This window comes from Symphalangus syndactylus, chromosome 10, assembly GCF_028878055.3.
Source record: "Symphalangus syndactylus isolate Jambi chromosome 10, NHGRI_mSymSyn1-v2.1_pri, whole genome shotgun sequence".
Classification (NCBI taxonomy): domain Eukaryota; kingdom Metazoa; phylum Chordata; class Mammalia; order Primates; family Hylobatidae; genus Symphalangus; species Symphalangus syndactylus.
The window spans coordinates 110,283,763-110,311,150 of record NC_072432.2 but is presented as its reverse complement, the minus strand read 5'-3'; the positions used below and the strand labels follow the sequence as shown (position 1 = coordinate 110,311,150).

Genomic DNA, 27,388 nt, shown 5'->3' with positions numbered 1-27,388 from the left:
ATCCAATATTCTGAAGCTACAGCCCTTTGGCGGGATATTTAATGGTGAAGCACTTGTGGTGTAATGGTATCCATGTTGACACCCACAGAAGGATCTGCCTGTGGCTTAGATTTCAATACAGGAAGTTCCTCTGCTGATAATGACAGTGACTATCGTCCCCCCACTCATGAGTAGTATATAAAATATGAAGATGACTAACACATCAGGGTGGAGAACACAAATAGTGAGAAGCCATTCCTCTTAGGTTTGAAAGTTAACAGCAGGAGGCATTTGCAGACTGTATTAGAGGGGAATTCCAGAGGGAACCAGCCTAGGAGAAGGTAGGCCCATAGTAAACAACGAGCAAAGCTTAGACAAGGCAGGCAGAAAACATATCCAGACCTCAGCAGAGATGATTCACATTGTCACACCTGTTATCAAATATTTGTACTACTTGCTTCAGAAGGAAGTATCTTTTTATAGTTTTGGGGTACATATTTATAATTAAATTAATGTATGGTTAACAGTTTATAGCTCTTGTTCTTAACAGGCATATATTAATCTTCAACTTTTGTAGTATTGCATAAATTCTCCTTGAGTCTAAGAGCTCCTCTAGGTGCTCTTAAGGAAGCTCTCAGGACTGTGGGCTCCTATAGCAACACCAGGTGTAGAGTCCAGCAGGCTTAGAGGACAGGTTAGGCGATGGGCCTTCAGGCCCCTACTCAGCAAGCTGATGTTTCCCTTTCATTCTGCCGTCAATTATGATTGAATGTAGTGCACATGGCACTGAGGATGCAGCAGAGGCAACGTGGGGCCACCAGCTGATCTAGCAGGGGCCACTTTCTGTCTGGGTCTGCTACTTTATAACAAGCTGTGATTATAAATAGTACAAGTGTTGGTTGAATGAATCAAGATGAAAGTAATTCAACATCTCTGCATCAGTATGTACCTGGTGCTTTCTATTTTATTTACTGATCACATTATCCATGTGAGGTGAGTAATTATGAGGTTAGTTTTACAGACGTGAACACTGAAGACCTACCTGAAACATAAGCAACCTTTCAAGGTAATCTGGTATTATAGGCAAAATAACTGTAATTAGTAAGTCATGAAACTGGTATTCTGTTTGGTCTTGAAGCCTCTGCTTTTCCCACAGAACCATTATAGGTCTTGACACATGAGTGGCAATTGCACAAGTGAAGAGGAAAGACCGTTCCAATCCGAAGAAAGCACAAAAGCAGAGGAAATTTTGTAACTCCTAAAAGGTGCTACATACAATATAGTAATATCTCAGCTACTAACATTGACCCAAAGTTGTTTTTTAGAATAATGTTTCTATAAAGCACTTTGAGAAAACATTTTAAAATGACAGCAATAAATTACTTGGCTCTATTTTACAATTCATTATTATAAATAATAAATAATTTATATTTAATGTGAAACTACTAGAATAAGCATCTCAGATTAGACAAAAGCAGATGTGCGGGTAGTGATGTCGATGAATGAGCCAAAGGAAAAAACTACTTTATCTTGTTTTCTCTGTGTATATTACACTGATATGTCACTACAACGCAAGGCCAAGTAGAGTGGTTAATTATATAAGCATTATTTGCATTAATGCAAATGCATGAATTTCATCAAGCCCCTATAAACACACAGGTGTAAGTCTTGGCACAGCAATCAGACACTCTGCTGCCAGCCTGAGTAACTCGCCACATGGATGCTTATATTGTTTTTTCTAGGGCAAGATGCTTTTATATAGTTGTTGCTAATGGATTTTATATCACTGGCCTGTTACCAGTACCTCCTACATTTCTGGAACTAAAGTGTTTGGAAAATCTATGGATGTAACATAGCCTAGAAATCTATTTCATAAATTTGATCACCTCTAATATAAGATTTTAATACAGAATTTGAGCAGATGAAAAGCAGGAAATTTCAACTAAAGGCAAAGTAAAAATTAAAATTTATATTTTATTAAGCTGGAAAGAAACCAGACATGCCTTTCATCAGAGTGCTATGTTTTGAAAGTAACTCCCATGTTAGTGTAAAGTCAACTTCTCTGTTTATAGATACAGCTATGAGAAGGGTTATTATTATATAAATATATTATATATTACTAGATTTCTATAGACTGCTCTTTCATATTCTGTTTTGAAACTTGCTTATCAACTAGGAAAATTCCATTTTCAGAATAAGCAAGTCTGTGGTTTTATATAAGGACCCTGTGTCTGATTTCAGACAATTCACTGAATTGCCCTTCATCTTAAGAACACAGATTTTGTTAATAATTATAAAAGTAGTTTGTCAATAATTTTAAATACTTGGGTGAAATAAATTTTAGTAATAACATCTTCTGAATTCTAGATTTTTTCCCCTTTATCTTGTTTTGAATCTCAGTTTCAGATAGAAAATCCCAACCTCTAAACTCCTTTCTTTGCCTGTCCTACTCAACACAGATGTGCAGCATCTTCTGTTGTAGCTGTTTCTAATGAAGTTACAAAGTCTGAGAAGTCTTAAAGGTGCTATAAAAGAAAAAGGCTAGATAGTAAAAACAACTTTGTTCTTTCACATGGATTCTATGATTACTTGACACATAACAGGGAAGTATCTTTCCAAACTCAAAAAATGTAAAGATTATCATTCTCAAACATGCCAATGGACTTAGAAAAATGACGCAGTATACACCTGGCCCTAACCACTGGATGCCCCCAAACTGCCATGACCACCTTGGGGATCCAAGATAGGCCTCAGTGGACCAGTAAACGCCCAGGTGGCAAGATGTGGCTTCAGGCAGCACCAGGCTCAGGATGACCTTGGGAGGATTGGACCAAAGCAGGACTTGCTTCTCTGGACTCCAGGGATGAATACAGAAGAGCAAATGTGATCATGGATAAGGTTTTCAAAAAATAGGAACTCATTCAATCCAAAGTAATTTTTTCCCATCTAGTCAGAATTTTCTGAATGGCAGCCTCTGTTATGGTTTAAACGTGTCCCCTTCAAAATTCAAGTATTGCCAATGTGATTGTATTAACAGGCAGGGACTTTAAAAGGTGATGAAGCCATGATGGCTCCTCCCTAGTCAATGGGATTAAGGTCCTTATAAAAGAGGTTTCACACAGCATTCAGCTAGTGTGCCCTTCTGTCTCCCACCACGTGAGGAGCCAGTGAGAAGACCCTCACCAGATACTGAGCCTTGATTTTGGACTTCCCAGCCTCCAGAACTGTGAGAAAATAAATTTTAGTTTTTATAAATTGCCCAGGCTGTGATATTCTGTTTCAACAGCACAAAATGGACTAAAACAGCCTCTTAAAGCTCAACGTCCCTGGTGTGTGGTCAGCCTTGTGCTGTTTGGCCCTGCAAAGCCAGTTAGTTCACTAATGCTGTGAATGGGGCAGAAAGTAAGATCAAGATGCCCTCAGGAATTTGTAAGCTTTGGTGCTTTTTTCTGCACTCTTGAAATAAACACCTCTCTGAGTTAACAATATAATCTCTCTTTTTAACACTTTAAAATAATTATTACTGTGTGGGTGAAGAATTTTAGTTTGATTCTAAAACATTGGGATTTGAGACTTCTCAACCGAAATCCAGAGGTAAGTTTTTCCTTTACTAAAGCTTCCAAGTACAGAAAAATGTTACAAAGTTGAACTAATGGAAGAGGCACCATTTATAAAGTTATTGTTGGAAAACACAACGTACTTTTAAATACTTGAACATAAGTCACAAATTTAAATTGAAATACGAAAAGATTATTGCTGTAGAGGTCTTTGGCCAGCTGTGCACTACAATTAAACCCAGCTCCCCTTTCCATCTCACATGGGGGGAGCATTGTGGCTGCAGTTCACTGCAGGGAGGACAGAGAGCTGGTGCCCATCCAGGGGCCGAGGTCTGCCATATCATTAAGAGCTGTGGTCATCCTCCCTTCCAGCAAGGTCACTATGAAAACACTTTCTAAATAACAAACTGTTTCCAGAGTAACTTGTCCTAGGTTTCTTATGAAACTTCATTTCCACTACCACATCTTCCACTACGCAAATTATAGGGGGGAAAAGCTCTCTATAAAAGAAAGTTATAGAAAGAACCTGAGATGTGCTTGATAAAAAGCACTACTCAACTGTTAACAAACATACAGAGGAGCATATTTGGGTGCTGCCACACACAGGACCCCGCTGCAGGCATGATGCAGAAGGCCAGGACTTGAAATCATGTAAGATATTGTTAAACTTTCTAGGCATCTCAACTCATATTAGAGAATGTAAGGAAACATGGATAGAAAAGGAGTGAGGGCCAGATTGGTAAGATATGAACTTCTACACTGTAGAGTTTGAATTTAATCACAAACCCTTGACAATTTTAAGCAGAGGTGTTATGAACAAAGTAAAATTTCAGAACCATGAACAAGCAAGCATTAGTATGGAGGAAGAAATGGCAGATGGGGGCACAAAAGTGGGAACAGGAAGCAGGTGGGGACCACTGCTATATGAGAGACATGAGAGGCAGCAGAGGGGCTGGGAAAGAAAGGATGACATGAAGACATTACATGGAGGATGACTCCAAGGCTGATTTGCTGTGGGCACAGAAGGAAGAGCCAAGATAAGAGATGAAAACTGGTGAGGATAAGAAAAATTGTAACACACCTTACAATTACAGAGTGTTTTACAGTTTACAGCTAAACATGTTACACACCCCACAGTTCCAGAGTGCTTTACAGTTCCTTTAAGTATGTTAACGCATTTAGGATGTGAACTTCCAGCTTAGTTGAATTGAACTGGTGGTTACAGTAGGGAAGTCTAAGAATCTCGAGTAGCAACCAGAAATTATGTGACAGCTTGGTTCTGGCACTGGATAATCGAAAATTTTCTGCACAGAGGTAGTAGCTGAGATGAAAGAATGTCTACATTTCTGAGGGAGGAATTTTAAAGATGAATGAACATTGCATGATGCTCCAGAATCACTGGAATAAGCAGAGAGAATAATAACTAGTAATGACAGGTGCAAGAGTGGTCAGAGGGCAGGAAAAGAACAAGGATGCTAAACATTTACAGACGTCTACAGAGAGAGGTGCTGGAAGGAGAGTGAGTCCACAGTATTGGAAGCTGCAGATCTGCTCATTTGGTGGTCTTGAGTAATTGTGGAGAATATACAGTAAGTCTTCTCTTAACATGGACAGGTTCTTGGAAACTGTGACTTTCAGTGAACAAGGTACAATGAAACCAATTTTACCCTAGGCTAACTGATATAAACAAGGGTTAAGTTTCCACAGCGTATTTCTGGTCACAAAAACGTCATCAAACTTCTCAACAAAGATCAAAACACTTCTAATTTTAAATGCTGAAATAAATGTGAATATACATACATTTAAGAAAGATTAATGAAAACAAGTAAGATCATTATTTACTCAATTTGTGGTGAATTCGTGACAGTAGTCATAGTGGCGGTGTATTAAATCAACAAATGTTTGCAAAATGAAAATTTTCAGAGGAACCTCCTACTACCACACAGCTCAAAAACAGTTAACAAATATTGCCGCGCATTTGGATGATTGTCAAATACCTGATAAATTTTTATTTCCCAATAACTTATATTCATTCATTCATTTATTTATTCATTTTCCAACCCACTTATTCCAGATCAAAGGTGGCCAGAGCCTATCCCAGCAGGTCAGGGTACAAGGGGGAACCCACCCTGGACAGCATGCCATCCCATCGCAGGGCACACTCACACACACATCCACACTCACTCACACTGAGACCCTGAAGATTGTCCAACTCATCTGAAGTTCACATCTTTGGTATGTGGGAGGAAACTGGTGTACCTGGTGTACCTGGAGGAAACCTACACAGACGTGGGGAGAACATGCAAACTCCATACAAGTGGCCCCAGCTGGGAATCAATTGTTTTTTCCTCTTCAGTGTTATAACGAAATGATGCTGAACAAAATGACATTATTCAAGGACCTGCTGTAACTGCAGTATGACAGTTCTGCAATCCTAAAACTCACCTCACTATACAAATTTATGCAATAAAAACCACAGGGCTTATAAGGAAAGTGGGTTAGGGGCACAACACTAAAAAATTTTGCAGTGACACATTAAAAAAAGACATCAAATAAAAACAACATCACAGTTCTGCATATGTTAAACGGTTAAAGAATGAAAAAATACTACAATAAACACGGCACTTAACCTTGAAAAAGACCTGAAGGTTGCTGGTGGAAGTGGGTGTTGGAAGAGTTGCAGCTTGTGAGTCACTGTGAAGTGGTGGAAGGAGGGTGATCTGAAATCTAACAGAAAATTGTAACACAAGATATACAGGGTGTAGCTCATAACACATTTTGTGAATTGAAGAATATGGTGGATGTTTGAGGGGTGTGTGTGTAATTTCAGTTCACACAAAATTTTGCACATGCAAATGCAAAATTTTTGGTATGCTCAAATTGTTACCTAACATATAAACTGCATTCAAGCAAGTTTGAATTTTCAAAACAAGTATTTGTAGTAGAACTTACTATAGAAGGGAGAATACTTCAAAATATTTCCAAAAAATTTGTTTACAAAATTCTTCTATGCAATTTTATTTGAAGTCTAAGTTAAACTCTCAGTTTCTACCACATTCAAAGCATGGTTTTGGCATATATAAGTCTGCCTGAACACTGTATTCAACTATTTTAATGATCATTTCTTGCCAGAGAACAGATACCAAATGCTATATAAATCTGGAATGAATTATGAATTAAGAGTGACCCGGGGCCCACATGTAGGAAGCTAACTATTCTCTAACTTTTTCCAATATACTCTAACTTTTCATAAAGCTCACTTCAGAGCTAGGGTAGTACCTAAGGGATCAATGTGTCTTTCCTGTTACATAACTTTTATCTAAACCCTGATATAGTCTGAACCTCTTCTGTACTACATTTCAGATAAAATCCTATAAAATAACATCCCATCTTATCTGTAGGTATCTAGTTGAATTTTCAAATTATAAAAAGCCTCCTCTGACACAATCAATGTCTCTATCACTTCTCAGCCTAAATTAATACATAATCATATTCACACACTTAGAAGGGGGCCATATTTCACAGGTTAAACTTTAAGTGCAGTTTCTGAACGTAATCACCATACGAACATAAGATACAGGCATATGCTTATCATATACAAGTGTAATATGGGTGTCTTCTGCATTCACTCAATAACCATTTGGATTCAGCATAACATTCATGAAATAAATAGTATCATGTAGTCAAAAGAACCAGTTTATTGCCTTTGGTTCCTACTTTCCACAGGTGCTGTGTGTCCGATGAGCACTGCATGGACCTACTGTTTACAGTTGTGGGTATTTCTGAGAGGCACTTCCCACATTAGCCACTAGAAGTCCTTAGTAATACACATTTGTTAGGCTGGGAGGAGAGGAAAAAGGAGCAAAGATAAGGAAAAACAGCACAAAGAGGACAGTGGGCAAAAAATAAAAAAGCACATCTAGAGGATTAAAAGAAAAAAAATCGACAAAATCACAGAGGCAGAGCTTAGGGTGAATCAAAACAATGAATGCACTAGGGTGGTTTATGTCACCAAAAACTGTGCTTTTAAATCAGATAAGAAATTTTTATTTTTATGCAGACAAGTGAATGAGCCATAAAGTCACAACCAAACTTAGATTTAAAAGGCACTCACTACTATTTCTAGATTAATTGAGATTTAGCATTACCAGAAGTCTCCATGTGGTCCCCAATACATTTAAATAGACCAGAGGCAATAGCTTGAAAAGGGCGCTGGAGGGGTTCCAGTTGTACCAAAAGATTGGTTATGAAGTCAATGAATATACTTTAAATACTTATCCTACTCTAAATTTTTGGAAAATGTTTAAAATTTCTAAATTTCAAATTTTAGTTTTTAACCAAAACTTTAAGTTAAGAAATGTAAGTTATTTAATCTTATTTCACGAAATAAACAGAATTTCAAAAAATGGAAGGAGTTCTGAATTTGATCTTTTACTTTCTGGTCCTGAACAATATGATATTCATAGGAAAAGCAAAAAAAAAAAAAAAAAAAAACGTGAAAATTGAGCAACAAAACAGAACCTAAACTACCCTGCAAAGGAACTCTGCTGCAATTATAAAACTATCCAGAAAAGCCATATAATAATTTCTACCAGTTTATGTGGTAATTTATTATGCTATACTTTTCTATATGAACAGCATGCACACACTAAGTCCACATGCATTTAAATGATAATAATCCTTTTACTTCTCTAGTTCATTATCAACCTTACATGACCAGAAGTCTTGTTATGGGAGAACTTGGTATGCTATACATCACTTTGTACATGATTACTGTGGGAAGCCTTATACAATAGTCTCACATTAAACAATCTACTTTATAGCACATGATAAATTGCTTTGCATCATGGTCACCTCAAGGATGTACTCATACACAAACCCTATCCTCTCCCAGCCACTTTTCAGCTTTTCTAAGCTACGTTAATGATGTGCTTACACGACATCCTTATCCCATCCCAGACAGCACGAAATTTATGTGTGCCTTGTGCTCAAGTATTCTCTACGGACATGAAAGGAGGAAGGGATGTGGGTAGGTGAAGGGATTTAGCAACTTAGAAGGAACTTTCAACAGGTACTGTGAGCAGCCAGGTGCAGTCCAGTGAGGATGTAGTCCACAGCCACTTTGCTGGCTTACTCTCTAGTAAGTGCCTGGAAAGAGGGCCCAGGGCCTCACTGTCTCTCCCTTGGTCTTGGAAATGTTAAAGATAGTGAGTTCAGAGGCTACATCCTGAATGGAGGGTAGTGTCTCCAAAAAACTGATGAGAATGGTTCAAAACCTGCTCTGAATCATTCCCGTGGGAGGAAAGGGGAACTTGAGCTGGTTAAACCCAGTTATTCAGTGAGCAAGCTACTTCTGAAGAGTACATTAGGAACTTCTGGATGCTACATTAACTCTTTCAAGTCACTAAGGACCCTTTAGTTCTGACATGCTCATTTAAAACTATTACTAGTAAATTAATTAAATTTAAAAAGATACAATTTGAATTAAACATAGTACCACTTTTATTACTGCCTATTTACATGAAGTCTTTTCTCCAAGGGGATGAAGGTGATTTAGAAACTCCTAATTAACAGAAGGTAATTTAATCATAGTCTTACTGTAAAGTATCATTAGTTTCTCTCAAGTCTGTGATAACTAAGTATAGATGTTCGTTAAAAGAGGAAAGCAATTGAAGACTTCTCTGTGATGAAAAGCAATACTTTTTTTTAAACACAGCAGAGTGTCCACAGTTCTCCAGGAATAACAGAGCTGGAAGAATGCATCTGAGCAGCTACTAGAGTATTTACTGTATAAACCTAGGCGTGGCGTTCTTCCTGATGTTGACCGCATAACTCACATGTTCTGGTATCTTCCCCTTTCAGAGCAGAGAGGCAACTTGCTTAGCAAGATGATGGGAGAACTTACCTTTTGCTTTTCATTTTGAGCTTTAAACCTGACTTTATGAAATGGAGTAACCATGCTCTGTATAAATAACAAAGTGGGGCATGACAAGTGCTGCTCTGGAATTTGGAGTGATGTTAAACTCACACAAAGGTCTTCAAGCTTTAGGAGCTATATGCATCCAGCCTTTGAAAACTAATAATGACAATCATAATGACTATGATTTATTGAATATTTATTATGTTCTAGGCTATTTACAGGTACATAGTCTTATAATCCTTTGGGGTTGTGATCTAATGCCCATTGTAGAGTTTAAAAAATGGGCTTGAGCTGGGCACAGTGGCTCACACCTGTAATCCCAGCACTTTAGGAGGTTGAGGTTGGAGGATCGCTTAAGGCCAGGAGTTCAAGACCAGCCTGGGTAACATAGCGAGACCCCATTTCTTAAAAAAATGAGAGAAACAGCCTTGCCCCCAGTCACACAAGTAAGCACTAGTGCAGGAGCTAGCTCATTAGCAGGGGCTCATCTACTTCCCAGGGTGCAGTCTTGTGCATATGTGTTCATACTCCATGCATACCTACCTGGGTAGTCTGTGAATACACCACTGTTCTTATTAAGATGTGCCCTTTGCAAAACATGCCACGGCATATCTTCTCTTGCCCTGGGAGCCAGCTCATGGTGGCAGGTGAGATAAGGATGAAGACAAGGATTTCCCAAGGTGGAGCTGGAGCTGGTGGATGCTGTGTGTGGTTAAGGGGAAGGGGAGCCAAGGCTTTCTTCCCTGGGAGATGTGGTTTGGCTCACTCACCAGGGTCAGTAGGTGTTGGAGAGTGGGGGCCTGTAGCAGTTGGGGGAAAGTGGCTATCTGGCTTTCAAGAATTTCTCTGCTCAGCTCAAATGGAGCCTATCCCTAACCAAGGCTTCCCTTTTCTCATGTGACCCCAGTCCATGTGCTAACATCATTGTACACCACAGCCTCTGACTATTAGCTCATGTAACAATTGATTTATGAGCATGCTTGGGAAAAAATCATAAAATACTGTACACATATGAGGGATGTTCCCACCTCAGGCAGCTTAACTGAACCAAGTTTTTCTCCTATCGTAGCCAGGTGAATAACTAGGGGCCCTCACATTTTCCTCCTCCTCTCTTCTGCACTAAGCTCTTCTATATAGTTTTTTTTTTTTTTTTTTTTTTTAAGGGCATACGAATCTTTAAGGAGGGAATTTCAGATAGGATAAAGGATCCTCTGATAAAAGCTGGGGAGACATCTAGGGTCTGAGCAAGAGGTGAAAGATCCAGGAGCTGGGATGCTCAGATCTTCCTTCTCAGGACCGGTCTCTTCTGCCTCTGGAGCTGTCCAAGCACCTCAGGCATCCTCCTCTTCTTGGACCAGCAAAGCCAGCCCTCACTGCCTTAGAATGTGAGTGCTTCCATACAGACCTAAGACTGGAAGAGCAGCCACTCCACCCTGTGCTCCCCCTGCCCCGAGGCATTTTGTGTGCATGGAAATAAAAACAAAGCTCGGGGAATACAGGGACATATGGGAAAGACATGTAGTGTAAGAAGGGCACCTGATATCTGTGTCCTGGAGATCAAGGTTATTTTCATTCATTCACTAAAAATGGATTTTGAGTACCTGCTGTGTGCCAGGCTCTGCGGTCGGTGCTGAGAACACAATGTTGAATAGGACACATGGGCCCTGTTATCCTGGAGCTCAGATTTCAGGGAGAGGAAGAGAGGTACTTTTAAAAAAGGAATTCCCAGCACTTTGGGAGGCTGAGGTGAGTGGATTGTTTGAGCTCAGAAGTTCAAGACCAGCCTGAGCAACATGGCAAAACCCCAACTCTGCAAAAAAACAAAACCACAAAATCAGCCAGGCATGCTGGTGCCCACCTATAGTCCCAACTACTCAGGAGGCTGAGGCAGGAGAATTGTTTGACCCCAGGAGGCAGAGGCTGCAGTGAGTCAAGAGTTTGTCACTGCAATCCAGCCTGGGTGACAGGAGTAAAACCCTGTCTCAAAAAAGAAAAAAAAAAGGATCAAGCTAATGAATGTATAATTATAAGTTGTGACGAGTGTAAGAAGGAGGTGAATAGCATAAACAACAGTAAGGTGTGGGAATCCACAGAGGCTTCAGAGTATCTTTCCCATTCCTCAGGTGGGAGAGGGTTTCATGGGATTAGTCTCCACCTCCAGCACTTTTATAATCCCTTCCTTTAAATTGAGTGTGGTTAGCACAGCCTGGATTTTACGGTTTGAGAGAAAGTCCTCCTCCTTGCCTTAGGAAAGGGTGAGAGGAAACGAGGGGTTTTCAGAGACGACGCAGAGCTGCTCACTAACTCTACCCAATTCCCTTCTCTCCACCCAGCCCTTCAGCCCCTCAGCAAGAAATGCTTGATTTGGCTGAGAGAAGGAGTACTATTTAAACTCAATTCTTGGACTGGCTCATTTTTAATACGTCATTATCAAGCAGCACAACCATGGTTATATATAAACACTAAATATGTGTGAGGTTAAATCAGTTACAAATGTTATTGAGTTATAGCACACAGCTCAGGTGGATTGTCACCATTTCCCACTGACAGCATGCTTGCCTCACGGGCACTATAAAAATCAGAGCAAACATTAATTTCCACTGGCTTTTTCCTTTTAGTTTCCACCTCTTGTTTCTTTAGGTTTCTGACCGTAACAATTAGTAGGACCACATTCCGGCTCATTGCTTTTTCCAGCAGAGGAGTGCTCAGGCAATGATAACAGTCTTCTCCTCCCTCCAGGTTAACAATTAGAATCCCATTCTTATGGATCAAAACTCAAAATGCAGTGAGTACATTTTAAAGGAAAGGAAGGAAGAAAAAGAAAGGAAAAAGAGAAAAGAAAGAAAGAGAAAGTCATAATTTAGGTTGGCAAAGGTGACTTTGAAAATCACTGTATCAAAATACCCTAAGGACTTTTACCCAATCCACTTTTGGAAGTGTTGGCAAATTTGTTCTATACAGAGCCAGACAGTAAACATTGTAGGCTGCTAGGCTTAGGCTTAGTTTCTGTCACAACTACCCTACTCAACTTTGCTACTGTAGTGAGAAAGCAGTCATTGATAGTATTTAATGGAGGTGGTTGTGCTCCAAAAACACTTCATTTATGGAGAGCAAAATTTGAAGTTCAAATGACTTTCATATCACAAGATTTTTTTTTTATTTTTCCAATCAATTAAAAATGTAAAAACCATTCTCAGCTTTCAGACTATACAAAAACATGTGCTTCTCAGCTCCTGCTCTAAAATGTTACATGATGCATCACTTGGTAAAACTGGACTAAAAGTACTTGAGATAATATAGTTTGATATGCGACATGCACTTTTTAGGAAAGAACATGAAAAATCAAGTGTAGTTGGTATTTTAAAAGAATAAACACATATTATGATATATGTTGGCCAAAAAATTTTGGCTATGGAGAATTCTAACGTTTAACAATAAAGACAGGGCTTAGTTTTAGGAAAACAGCTTAAAATTCATATCATCCCAGTTATATTTAGCTAAATAATGAAATAGGTGTTTCTATTCACAAACATGGAATTTATTTTGTTTTGTTTTTTTCTAATACAAGACAAATGATCTATTTATTTATTTATTTTTTGAGACAGGGTCTCAGTCTGTCACCCAGGCTGGGGTGTAGTGGTGTGATCTCAGCTCACTGCAACCTCTGCCTCCTGGGTTCAAGCGATCCTCCCACCTCAGCCTCCTGAGTAGCTGGGACTAAAGGCATGCACCATCATGCCTGGCTAATTTGTGTAATTTTAGTAGAGATAGGGTTTCACCATGTTGGCCAGGCTGGTCTCAAACTCCTAGATTAAGTCTGCCTCAGCCTCCCAAAGTGCTGGGATTACAGCATGAGTAATCTGCCCCAAACAAGTGATTTAAAAGCTAAAGTTATTTCATGCCGCAGAATTACATAAATGATGGTATGGCTCCATCTGATGTCTCTCCAGTGTCAGAATATAATTACAAAGAAAACCAGAATGATCAAGACTGATTTCAAAGAAAATACCTGAATTAAATATTTCTGTAAGTAGATGAATAATCTCATATAAAATCTCCATATAAAAATCCCTAACATTTAGCCCTAAAGATCTGACTAATACTAATGTGGTAGGGAAACAAATGTTTTAAACTACTTAACATGTTAGTTTTAAGCTAATTGGTAATTAAGCTTGTAGAGTTAAACTTAACTCTTAACACATCATATTGTCCATCCACTGTGTGAGAGTAATTTTCTTATGGCTCAGAATTTTAAATGCCCTAATTAAGTTAGAAAAGGCTTAAAACCATTATTAAATGCTATTTTTATTCCTGATAAATTTGTCTGGTAGTAAAATCAGCTTACTGGTCTTAAAAGTAGTTATTTTGGTGGGGTGAGTGGCATTAATTATTTCACAGCAATCTGGAGGAATAGAAGTGAAGAGAATGAAAAACAGGAGCTGTTAAATAAACTAACGAGTGACAGTTCCCATAGTCCCCACTGACAGAACAGTTACTGTGCCGAAGGGACTCACCCTCCAGACACGTGCGCTGCTCTGAGAGGTTTGGTGAGGGTGACGGTGAGTCTTCCCACTCATGTGAAAACAAGAGGCAATGCTGAATTGCATCTCTTATGAACAAGAGGTCAAATGTAACATAACAACAAAATATGAGCTTCAAAGCTTATGAAATGTCAAATGTTATTTATAGAAATACATCAGCTGTGGAGAAAAATCACTACCTTATTATTCAAAAGGTTGTGAAGAAATACCTTAGAATTTTTTTCCTGGTCATGACCAGGGACATAACAGACAGAAAAAAGGGTCAGAAATTAGCACACCTTACTGCCAGAAGGTGGCCCAAGTAGGTGTCAACAATCACATTTACAAAACAATTCTGAATTATCTGATTTCTCATATAAACTGGTTATTTCAATAGCTTCATTTTATAGAGTATATTCCATCCAAATTATTCCATTTTTTCTTATAAAATGTGATTGTACATCCCAAAAGCTCATGTCCACAAATACAGAGCAGCTCATCATGGCACTTACAAACAAACCCATGTCTCACCACTAACAATTTGATGTAAGTGTCTGATATAACTTCAGTCTTCCCAACTCAGCTCCACCGGACATGTAACACTGACAAATTTCTAAATAAAAAAGTATGTACCTCTCTAAACTACATAAGAATGGGTGGCAATAGATTGAGTTAATTCCTGATGAATGGATCTTGCATTTATAGAGCCAAGGAAGGATATCAAGAACATAAAGATTCTAAACAATAAAATTGTATTATCACTGCAACTTACACACTTTCTAAACTCTAAACTGAATATGTTCCACCTTCATTCACAGGTGCAGTGAAGAACCACGACAGGCTCACATCATCCTACTGGTCAGAAGTTGCCACCATTAGGACAACCAATTAAATTCAACAGTAAAGGTGTGTGTCCCGTGCCCTCCAATAGGGTGTGGCTCAAGGAGTACTTGGGGTTTCAAATGGTGCCCACACTCATGAAGTGCCCAGGTTTCTATCACTAGTCTCCGTAAACATATGGATGAAGATGAACACATCTTTTTTCTTTCAAAGTAGCCAGCACAAGCTGGCACAGCCGCCTCTATGCCCACAGCACAGATTGAAGGATCAAGGAGCAACATAGCTCTCCTCTGGGTCCCAAGTAACGGGGAGCAGGAGGTTCCCAACTCAAAGGGAGAAGAAGGCTGAATGCATTAATGAGCTATGAGTCACATGTTCTAGGTCAGCTAGTCTTCATTTTCATCAATCTGAAAAGATTTGGAACTCACAAACTGCATAAAGACATACAAATTACCACACATGGAAAGCCAATTAAGCTCTTTGTTTCTTTGATCATTGCTTTTCTGTTTGAATTTCCACAAAGAGGACAATCGCAATCCATAAAACTGAACGTAGAGACAATACTATTCTGTGAATACTACAAAAATAATTACACAATTTAAGATATTGCACAGATCCTAGATGCTATAAAAACTTTTTTTAAAAAGGGCTTTACACTATTGCCAGTAGTGTTTGATGCACGTATCAACAGTAAATAAAAAATCTTGATGCTGGAAAGATTCAATTGCTAGAAGAAAATAGACATGAAGTGTATGTTCTTAAACTTATTCCTCTCACACTTCACCCTCCTTTTTCTCTCTCTTGGCAATTATTAGGCTTAACTCAAATTCTTCATCAATCTCAACACACCAAAGGGATGCCACTTTTCCAGGATGCTCCAAGAAAAAATGTTATCCACCTAACAAAAATAGTCAAGGTAACAGAGCAATTTGGCTCCACTGTTCTTGATGATCATAATATAATCCTTCCAGCTGGCATAGTTCTTAAAGTTATCACATCATACTTCTAACTCTACCTCTTGGACCCTCCCAGAAATACCTAGGCTTTTCTCTGGGTGATATTTCAGGAAGAATGTCTTTAAGGCAAACCAGAGGATGAACTGCAGCAGAGAGGGAAAGGCTGCAGGCTGGGTGGCTTCAGCAGTCTCAGAAGTGTGATGGGGATGGTGTCAATAAGTTATTTCTTTTCACAGATGCTGCCATAGTTTATGAATCATGTTTTCCCTGGAGCTTTCCACCTATTCAAAGGACAAGTTTCAGAGCTTGGATGAGGAGCAACTACCTTATGAACACAGAGACATTTCTCAGTTTTAAAGATCAAATTAGATTTTTGCTCAGGTTCCCACCAAAATGATAGATTTGAAAATCAGGATTTATCAAACTATGTTCTAAATTATTTTGACATATCAAGTGTATTAGTCTGTTTTCATGCTGCTGATAAAGACATACCTGAGACTGGGAAGAAAAGGAGGATTAATTTGACTTATAGTTCCACATGGCTGGGGAGGTCTCACAATCATGGCAGAGGGTGAAAGGCATTTCTTAGATGGTGGTGGCAAGAGAGAATAAGAAAGAAGCAAAGTGCAAATCCCTGATAAACCCATCAGATCTCGTGAGACTTATTCGCTGTCACAAGAATAGCATGGGAAAGACTGGCCCCCATGATTCAACTACCTCCACCTGGGTCCCTCCCATAACACGTGGGAATTCTGGGAGATAGAATTCAAGTTGAGATTTGGGTGGGGACACAGCCAAACCATATCATGGAGAAACAACCCACAGATCACAGAGTGTTATCCCCTAAGGTGGTGGAGACTTCCTTCCAAATACAAAGGTTGAGTCAAGGGAATTGCAGCTCTGAGGCAGGAGGAAAGGAGCTGGCTCTTGCAGCTTTCTTGACAGAGAGAAGAGAGAGGAGGAAATACCGCCTCTTGCAGTATTGAGTGACTCATGTTGGAGCTGGGAAATCCCCCACTATGCACCCACCTCAAGGTGAATAGAAAGTGGAGGGGAGGATGGTGGCTTTAGATGTTTAGACATTCTTTGCCAAGAACACAAAAAGAAGGCTTTGCAACCACACCCTCTCCAGGCAACCAGTGGCCGCTTTGTGAAGGAAGAGGGGGAAAGAGAGAAAGTCAGAAAGACTGAGCATTTTACCTAAAGAGCTGAGCATTTACAGTCCAAAACAAATAATGTAATGAATGCAATAGATGAAGTTTACCAACAGAATTAAAATCCAGGGACATCTATCTCCCTCATAAGAGAGGTAAGAAAGTTACATTTTCTTTTTCACCTGGGATGAGTATGAAGTTTGAACTCAAACTCTGCCATACAGCATAAGGTGATGAAAGGCTCAACTAGAATTAGGGCCACAGAAATGGGAAGTCAGCCAGCATTGCCTCCTCCACTCAATTAAAGTTTATTTATTCAAAGTCTAGTAATGACAAAAAGTTTACTGAATAAATGGGGGGGTAAGGAAGCTAAGTGCTTCCTCACAGCTTTGGAAACTGCCAGTTGACCAAAAGAGCTGTGTATATTATCTCCAGAGCACCAGCAGAATTTTAAAGATATATAAAATCCTTTTCTTTCTTTCTTTTTTTTTTAAATTTCCTATAAGGGTCCTTGACAGAGAGAAGAACTTAGCAAAGAACTTAGGAGGCACCTTCAGCCACTACAGAAACACAGAGAAACTATCGAAAAAGTATCAAAAATAGCCTTGAAGAAATTATACAGGAGCAAAATCCAATATTTGATGTGGAATTTGATGGGAACATAGGAAGTAACTCCTCTACTTTCGCATAGGAAGAAAAAAGACTACAGTACTTCGAATATCTTAGTTTTATAAAAAATGTAGTAGTATTCTTTTGCATAAAGCATAGGTTTACAAAGAAGTTCCCTAACTTTTCTTGAGCTTTGGGTTTCAGATATATTCACATTTTCTACCAGATTCAGGGAAATACAGTGTTTGAAAAATAAGCAATCTGCCTTTGCCCCTTTAAAACACAATAAAAATGGTCTAAACAGAAAAGTAAAACCATGGAGACCCTATCAAATACATGGCCCTAAACCATTGCCCCCTAACAGTTCTCTAGGTGGTGATGGCTCAAATGAAATCTATCCAGGAACTGAAGTGACGCTAACAGCCGGGTCCCATTTCTCATTCACCAATAGGGCTGGACGGTACCCCAGCTCGTTTCCTTGCTTACTTGGCAATTTTAAATCAGACTGTTAGTATGTCAGATGACATAGTGGCTTGCTTAATAGCATTTATCATTTCTTGTCTGAGGACACCATCTGACAACACGTTGAACTCTATTAAAGTCATCCTCCCAGAGAGTTTAGAGCTGGATATCAAACTTAATGGATAAAAGCTGCTCTGTGAGCTATGTGATGAAGTCTCTTTCAAGGGGACTGCCATCCCCTAAAGTGCTACTCTTTCCTCAACTGTTCCTTGCTTAGTATCTGGTGTGTGTGTGTGTGTGTGTGTGTGTGTAAGAATACTTTAAAATATGTGTTCCTCAGTGGTTTCTGTGGAGACATGTTAAGCTAGAAAACTGGATCGGAAGGAAAATCTTACAATTACCGCTACTTACATGCTTGAAGCACAATCTCCCAAAGGTTTCCCAATCTCCCAGCTCCTGATTACTGTGTGGCGGCCTGGTACTTCTCATCTGATGATACATGTGATGCTACCAGCACACTGTATCGTTTAAACATTTATTTTCACTTCCACTGGCTTGGTAACTTGAACCATTACAAAATGGCTCATCAATGGTTTTGATGATTTCAGATAAACTGATTTTGGAAACATTGGCTGGACCTCTCCAGTCATCAAATTAAACAATAGCCTTTGGGTTTCAAATCGTCACTCTGTAGGATGCATCTACCTTTCCCAAATCTCCCTTCCACCCTCCCTTCCTTCTTTCATTCATTTTTAGCTTATTCTTATCCCAAAACACAATATTCCATCTGGTCTTTTTTCTACAGTTATAAAAGTTGGTAGTGGCGACACCTCTAATTAAAAGAAGCCACAAAGGAGATGGGGATCAATAGTAACCTTATTACAGATCATCTCTGGCTGGTCCAAACCAGCAGACTCCATTAATTACGAAGTGTGATTTATCTCTTCACTTAATTAAGAAGTAACAAGAAAAAGTATATGACACCATACCAACAACTTAACCCAGAATGTTCATGATGCTGCATGTCAACTGCCAACATTTCTGTGTAAGGAAAAAAACCTTCATTTCACATATTTTATTTAAATAACCTTGTTTTATTTAAGAAAAATTTAAAGTCGTGTTAGAAGAGACTACTCAGCAACTTATATAAAAACACTCATAGACAGCAAATAATATCCTCCCAGACAAAGCATCTTGTTCTTCCCTTTAAAAAGTACTATTCTCTACTGGGGAAATGGATTCCTCAGAGTATGCTTTCTTAATTAAACCTGAAGGCAATTAAAATCAAGACTTTTGTGAAGTTGCAAAAAAATTACTGAAAAAATTAATTTCAAAGGGAAAGTACAGAGAATGGAACTGCAATGACAAGAATGAATTCATGTATAATCTCTGAACAGGTGGGGGCTGCCCATTTGCTGTGTATATGAACCACTGTACTGCCTGTAAGAGAGAGATGGGCTTCATTTTCTTTATTTTTTTCCTCTTCTCTCCTTTTTCCTCTCTACGACTTCAATTTAATTACAATGACTAAAGCATAGTCCATGACAGAAAAACTGCAGCAAAATTAACAAAAAACTTTAGAAAAGAATTTTCTTTTTATGTAATACGTCAGAAAATATTTAAATGTTCAATGTTTTCTCTCTATAGAGGAAGAATGTTGACTTCTTGGTCTCTATATGTTAGTACAGGTCTCATAACAATTTTAAACATTCAAGTTTAAAACAGGTGGTAAATCTGCATCTAATAAAGATAGCTAGAGAATGGAATTATCACTCTCAACATAAAAAGGACAGTAAAAGTCACTTCAGTTTAAAAAGATGAATTAGATCACTTATATTGATGGGGGAGGGGAGATGCACCGAAATGCCAGTGCAAATCCATTCTTAAGAACACTGTGTACTATGACGAGTATCCAGATATTCACTAGAATCTCTTAAACTCAGGTTACATATTCCTTATTTCTCTTACCAGCCCTTAATTACATGAGCGAACAAGCTCAATCTTGATCTTCATTGCCAATAGTGGGTGTATTCAAGCTCATTTATATATATTTTAAGTAAAACATTTAAACTTTTGTTTTCTGAAATTATAAACAATGTGTTCAGACATTTATGATCGAATTTCTCTGAGTGGAATTTGATCTACTGATTACAGTTTTCTTTAAGTGCATTAAATCTGCCTTTTAATATATGTTAAGTAATGCAAAATGAAGAATTTTCTACCTTTATGGGGCACAAGAAAAATAAGGTGCCTGTGACTTCAAGAGCCCCACATGAATAACTGTATATTATTATTATTACAGTTACTTGGGCTTTATTGCTATATTGATCATTCATCTACACATCCTACACAGTTAATTTTTCTGATCTGGATTGCAGAAAAAAATTGGACAGAGATACCACTTGGGTGCCAACCCCGGTTCTGCCATTAATTTGTTGTGCTACAGGGTTTCCATTTTCTCACCTGCAAAATAAAGGTGCTCAATAGGTGGTCTCTGAGTTCTATTTCACTCCAAGCCTCCCAGAGTCCATAATGCCTAATTCTGAGCATAGCCCTTTGCTCGAAAATGTGCAAGGACTCCCTACTATTTGTTACAGTCCAAACCTGGATTTCCCAGAATATGTGCTTGAGCATATTTCACCTGTGAGCATGTTTCACCCTATGAACTCATCTTGCAATAGCCTCCTCTTTACCAGTTTAATTCCAACTCATTCTTACAAGTCTAGTTCAAGGCTGATGTTTCACTGAAGTCTTCCTAATCTCTGAACCTGAAACTAACCATTCTCTCCTTTGAAGATTCAAATAATTCATTTAAATATTTTAAAATATCTATGTACTATCTATTGTCTATCATCTCATCAGTTATCTATAAACATACTGCAGCATCTCTTCAACTAAATTGTAAGCTCCTCAAGGGAAAAAAAAAGTCTTTTTCATCTTTATATTACCTCATGTTGCCTAGAATAGTCACTGGTACACAGTAGGCAATCAATAAATACTTATTGTTGATGAGTGAGCAGTGCACGTGCTAAGAGCTTATAAATGGGTGTTGAATTCATCACCAAAAATGCAGTAACTTATTTTGTATCTGTTTTATTGAAATAAACCAATTAAATTTCTATTATATGCCACTTCAAAACAACCAAACGTGACATCTTTAAAGCAAGTCAATTATTTGGTTCAAAAGTTTGACCCTCTGACTTTATGGTCATGATGTATGATATAATAATACATGCTGTTCAATGCAATAAATAATGGGTTGTGAGCAAAAGCCCAACCACATGGCTTAATAATGGAGCCCAGCCCCCATCTGTTGAAAAAAAGTAGATAGGTATGAAAAAAGGGACTCAAGGGTCACTTCCATTAAGAGAGGCAGAGAGGACAAGCTGACTGGAGGAAGATGAGCCCTCACAGGTTGAGCCCCTAAATCATGGGATGAAGTACTTAAGGACACTGAGCTTAAGGGGACAAAGATGCCTCATTTAAAGGCCCTGTAAGCCTCCATTTGCATGAGGCCTCCTTCCACCCCTGCTACAATTTCCCTACCTAGGGTTGCTATGTGCAGCTTTCGTGCTCTAGGTTCTAGCGGGAGAGGACTCTAGGGCCCTTGCTCACCATCGGGAGGAAGAAGGGTCATCTGTGTGCCCCAGGCCTCCAGGCACAAGTTCAGCAGGTGCCTTCTATCCCACACTCATGTCTCTGACTCCAGCACTGCTAACAGGGTCATTCCCACTTTCCATCCCAGTCCAGTTCCTACTAAAACTCCCTTAATCTGCCTAGTCTAAGTAGGTCTGTGAATTTCTCTTCTTCTCCACTCCTGAATGGCTCTGATACCTGCCTTCTTGAGCTAGGTCCCAGGCTCACCCTGCCATAGGAGCCATGAGAGCACCATAAGCACAATTCTGGCAGTTTTCAAGGCTTGTTTGCTGGTAGTAATCATAGCAGCCATTAGGACAACAATCTGCATTCTTCGTTTTCACAAAGAAACTGGCACACTTCTGAAATACTATTTTATTAATAGAGTCTAGATATTGAAAAGTAATCACAATCTTGATAGCATAAATACACATCTGTACATTTTAGGAGGTACCATGGCACTGTCCTCACAGGAAGACACACTTTAGGTATGTAGACTGGCCATGACACAGGAGTTCTGGAGGAGTTTCTCAACTTGCCTTTACTTCTCATTCGCCTCCACACATTATACACGGGAAGTCAACAGAATGAAATAAGATCTTATTTCTAAGGTTAATTTTGGGTCAAGCTCAACCTAACATTACAAAAATAAAGAGCTGTATTTAGAGTTACGGGCTGTCCGAGACCTTTAGTACATTTCCCATCAATATTTAATATATTCTGGCTAGCTTTAATAAATTGTCACAAGGTAAGAAACCATTAAGTCACTAAAAAGAACTGTAAAATATTACAAGAGTTATAATATTGCTGCAGCCATAATTTAAATTTAATTTTAAATATTTTATTAGCTTATTTTATCAGATGGAATTAACAGAACATATCGATAAATTAGGCGGTATAAGGCTGCACAGCTATTTCAATTATACATTATAAAAGAGTAATTTTATAATTTAAAAATTTTAAGCAAGCTAGCATATTCTGTCTTGTCAATTCTATAACAATATAATGATACAGTTAGATGCAAATAAGAGTTACATATTAAGTGCTAGCATCTACCAGTCCAAGAGGAAGGGGCAGGGAACCAAGGAGCAATGAGCCATTCCTGAGCTGAATATTGCTGTGAGTGCCATAAAGGTTGCTGGTGGCCATAAGGATTTTTAACATAGACCATGAGAAACCAGATATGATCACACACTCTTGATAGAGCAGAAATCAGCCCCTGAACTTGGCCTGCCCTGTTATGCTGTTATCACCTCCACGGGGGACTACCACCCCACTCTCAAGAAGTCCCTGTTAAAAAGCTCGCCACGAAGAAATGTCACTGTATGACTGTCACAGAAATCAAGGAAATGTCTTAGGGGGTAAATCATATTAGATTTTGGTCAGTGAAATAGGTATGTGATTTTATTTGTGGCTTATGCTTTAAAAGCATTTACAAATATCAGCTACTTTTTTTGGCTTTGTCTCATAAAACTTAAGTCAAGAACTATCTAGGCAGTCTGGGTCATAGCATGTAAAAGATCTTCAGACTTTTCCATTTTTACCCCTTTTTCTATTTCCCCACCAAAGGAATCTCAGCATGCTTCCTGTGTTGATGTTGGTCCCCAGCCTCGTTTTCTCTCCTAGTGGACTTCATGGCTCCCCGAGGATGGGGCTGTTCATATGAGTCTTTGTGGCCCCCTTTGGCACTCAGCACAGTGGCACTCAGCACCTGAGGCTCATCAGACACCTGACCCTGGCCTCCCTCCTCTCTGCAGGAGGGTGCCACTCTATGTAGTTTGCTTGCAGTGTCCAATATTCAGTTCCTGGTGTCTCTTAAGGTTACCATGAATGCTAAGAAGGAAACAGCCCCCACTACAATGTGTGACTACTTCATAGGAATCTACGAAATGCGCAAATAATCACTTTTTTTAAGGTAATGAACTCATAAGCTGTTTAAAACACTGCATTCTTCTGACTTGTACTTCTAGACTTACTCATCCAAAGACTGAAGATAGACTTATTCATACAAAGACTGAAGAAGCATTTTCCAAAATATATTCTTCAGAATCTTTGTTTTTAGAAATAGTATTCCAATGGGCAAGTCAATTTGTGAAACTGGAAATACTCTATCACTATCTTGGAACTCATGGTGATAGCAAATAAAAGTTTCTAAGAACCTTTTATTTACTTAAGCAGTAAAGATATCTGATTACTTTTGTTCAAACTAGTATTTCCCAAAATTATTTAATCAAGGAACCTTCCCCCCATGTGATATTTACTAACATCCTATGAAACCCTTCCCCTGTGTGATATTTACTAACATCCTAAGAAACCTACGAAGTAGTCACAATTGAGAAGTGCTGGCCCAACGTCTTTTTTCTTTCCCTTGAACTGCATAAATCCCTCTAAATTACAGCTTTCAGACAACTTATGAAACAGTCAAAAATATTTCTGTTTAGGTTTATGATGCCGATCCTGTTTTGCCCTTGAGCACAGCAAGCTACATCAGAAGAAGCCTAGAGTTTCGTGGTCTTAGCTTGTGCTTTTGGAGTGGAGGAGGTAGCAGATGAGGTACTCACCCCCAAGTACTCTAAATAGTACTGGAAGACAGCCTGGCCCATCTGGGAGGGGAGTGTTCAACACCACCCTTAACCCTGATAGGTTGAAGAGTCAATGACAGCTTCAACTACATCATACACTTGAAATGGGTGTCCTTCACCCAATAAATTCTCTCTTAGAGTTATGATAAATAAAAAAATTACAGTAAGAGCAGGATGTGATTAAGAAAATGCAAGGTAAATCTTAAGTAGAAAAATGTAATATTCTAGGTGTCCTGAGGATACCCCATTAGGGTTAAGCTGATTACAAATACGGGTATCACAGAGCAGCTCCTGTAAGAAAGGAAACCACGGCCTAGAGCGGAGTCATGTGATACAGTCACCTGTCCCTCATGGCATTACATTTTTAAGTTAAATTTCTTGCCCTTACCAGTTGAAAAAATGAAAATAAAATGAAAACGAATAAATCAATGACTGGCTACAGGATAAGATTTTTAAAAACTCGTTCCTATATCTGTGTGGAAAATAGTGCATCCTTTAAAAATCAATTCAGATATAGCTGAGAAGCTAACTGATGTTTAATCCAACTGAGGTGAGTGTCTCTGAATTCTGCTTTCAAAAACAACAAAACACTAATCTCTTTCAAATACAGCAAGGTCAGGGGAATTACTTCTCCAGCATAGGTGAATGAAGCATGAAATAGGAAAGCGCACTTCAGCAAAAGCTCCAAAGTACATCTGCTGTGTTGTCTTAGGATATCTCTCTCACCCAGGCTATGTAAAAGGACAAATGACAACTCACCATGTCATAAGTTGTTACGATCTTCTTCAGAACCTCTGGCACAATTCCCTGCAGCTCCATTGTGGGGTACTGCTCACTGAGATTCAGGACCACTAGGGGTGTGTTATCGGGCCCCAGAAAGCGGGGAGACACCGCCAACATGCACTGCATGAGATTGGCCACAGAGGAGAGGCCACACAGCTCCTTGAATGACACCACCGCATTCTGTTAAATGGAATGAAAGGAGCATTTGTAATTAACTAGGGATTTTAATTTCTCATGGATATTATATTTGATATATCTGATTATGCTTGAACCACCTGGTACAACAGTTATTAGCAGTGTTATAACAGAATTGGCTAACGATTGTTTTATCCTGGGAAAAATGGCTATTATCCAAAGTAAATACTGTTATGGACATTTGTAACACCAATTTATCAAAAGTACTGAGAATGCAAATAAGTCAAATTCTTCTGAAGGGTAAGGCCTCTTTTCAGCCCAAAGTTCATAGTAGTGCTGATGTGGATATGCAACTATTAGCAAACAGAGAGAATAGCTTCTGCATTCAAAGAGGGTAAAGATTTAGGAGAAAAAAAATCAAATCTGATTTAAAATAAGTATCAAATATGCCAGCCATACAAAAGGGAAAGAAATATTTGCAAGGTAGAAACCTGAATCTCTCATCTATTTATGCCTGCTGGCTCAAAATCTAAAGAACCTTTGAGGATGCTACTGTTCTCTGGTGAGTCTGCCCAGCAGGGACCTTGGTTACCTGTGACCTTCCCCTATTAGTGTCACTGCTGATCTCAATGCCTCCTCTCTCTCTCTCTTTTTTCTAATCACCAGAGATATGCCATTTAAATATCCATTAAAGAAAAACCTTCAACACTGTAAAATGCCATGAGCTGGCCTTCTATGAACACTTACTAAGTGCTAAGCCATACTAGGCATATTTATTACACATTACTTCCATTTAATCCACACAGCAAGCCATGTTATGGATGAGAACACTGAGCCTTAGCTATAATCCCTCTCTGTTTGTCTAGGGTCACACAGCTAGTAAGTGAAGGAGTCAAGATTTTACCTGAAAGCTGTTGATGTTAAGGCCCATGCTTTGAGTCACCATGAGTAATAATAGGCCAATTATAATCATAATAAGAGTCAGGTGGGCTATTTGAGGCACACTTGGGTCCTGGTCTGGGCTGGGCATGTGGGCAGAGGGGGTGGACCTAGGCCCTGCAGGCCTGTGCCTTCTGCTCTCAAATAATGCAGCTTCTTGGGAATGAACAACACTTTAGTTTTAAATTTAAACATTTCATTTTTATTAATATTGCTTTAAATATGGACATCAAATATAGATCATTGGCTCAAATCACTTTGATATTGACGTTACAGAAATCAATCATGACTGTGATATTTAAAGTGCAGTTCCCCAGTCACTCTTATTACACCACTTACTCATATCTGCAGTTGTTCTATTTGTTTATCTGCCTGCCTCCTGTCTGTTTCCCCTTCCCACTGCCTGCCCCCAACTAGCATGGAAGCCCGTTGAAGGCAGTCAGTCAATCTGTTTGTTCACCACTGCATCTTCATGGCCTAGACTGTTTGTGCATGGCAGGTGCTCATTCAGTATCACTATCGACTGCTTTGTCAGGTTCAGTGCAGACGAGGCTTTGAAAAAGACAATGCTTGAGCTCTGACAAATCCTCAAAGGAATTCTGTGTCACACACACCACAGCAGCCACTGGGCAGTGGACAATGCGCTTGCTCAGAGCTGAGGGTTTACCAAACCACTTTCACCCTCAGAAACAGGGAAAAGCCCTTCATATGTCTGCTATGCTTTTACTTTTAGAGAAAGGAAACAAATTTCCTTATTGTGGGAAGGTCTTTTTATTCATGAAGTACACACAGAATTAGTTGATAGGGAAAAAATGTTGAATTTTCTCAGTCAGATTTTATTTGTTGGCATCATTCTCATTGGTCATTTTAAAATATAATTTTTTAAATATAAAATAAGCAGACATGGAGCACTTATCACACACATACCACTTCTCACACAGTATGACAGGTTAGGGCTGCTGTCTGCATGAGGCAGGCCCTTGCTGTCTAGCTCTGTGTCACTCAGGGGTCCTAGTATATGGCTAGATGTGTGGGCGATCCTTAATTAAATATGTAATTCCTAACTGATTGCTTTTAGCCATTATATATTTCAGAGATAATCATTATCTTAAACTTCTAATAAATACAGACATCTCTTTTACTTATAGAATTAGCTAACCTCTCAAATCAAGAGAAGGCTCACCATGCATACACATATATTTATGGCTCATTTAAAGGTTTCCCATCTCCTCAGCATTACAGCTCCTTAAGAAAGGACTGGATCACATTCATTTTACTTTGACCTATATCCTTTTTATTTTAATAGATCATCAATT

General features: G+C 38.9%; 1 protein-coding gene across 6 annotated transcripts in view; it reads right to left on the bottom strand.

Annotated features, from left to right (window-relative positions):
- The window catches only part of PLCL2 (phospholipase C like 2), a 222,629-nt gene that overhangs the window by 69,394 nt on the left and 125,847 nt on the right, over positions 1–27,388 (bottom strand). For all 6 annotated transcript variants that reach the window (XR_008660523.2, XM_055295536.2, XM_055295537.2 and 3 more), the window contains exon 3: positions 24,975–25,178. Coding sequence is in view for 5 of the 6 variants with exons in the window: in XM_055295536.2 (XP_055151511.2) it covers positions 24,975–25,178 (204 nt within the window). In the remaining variant the exon portion in view is untranslated. The remainder of the gene's footprint in view (positions 1–24,974; positions 25,179–27,388) is intronic.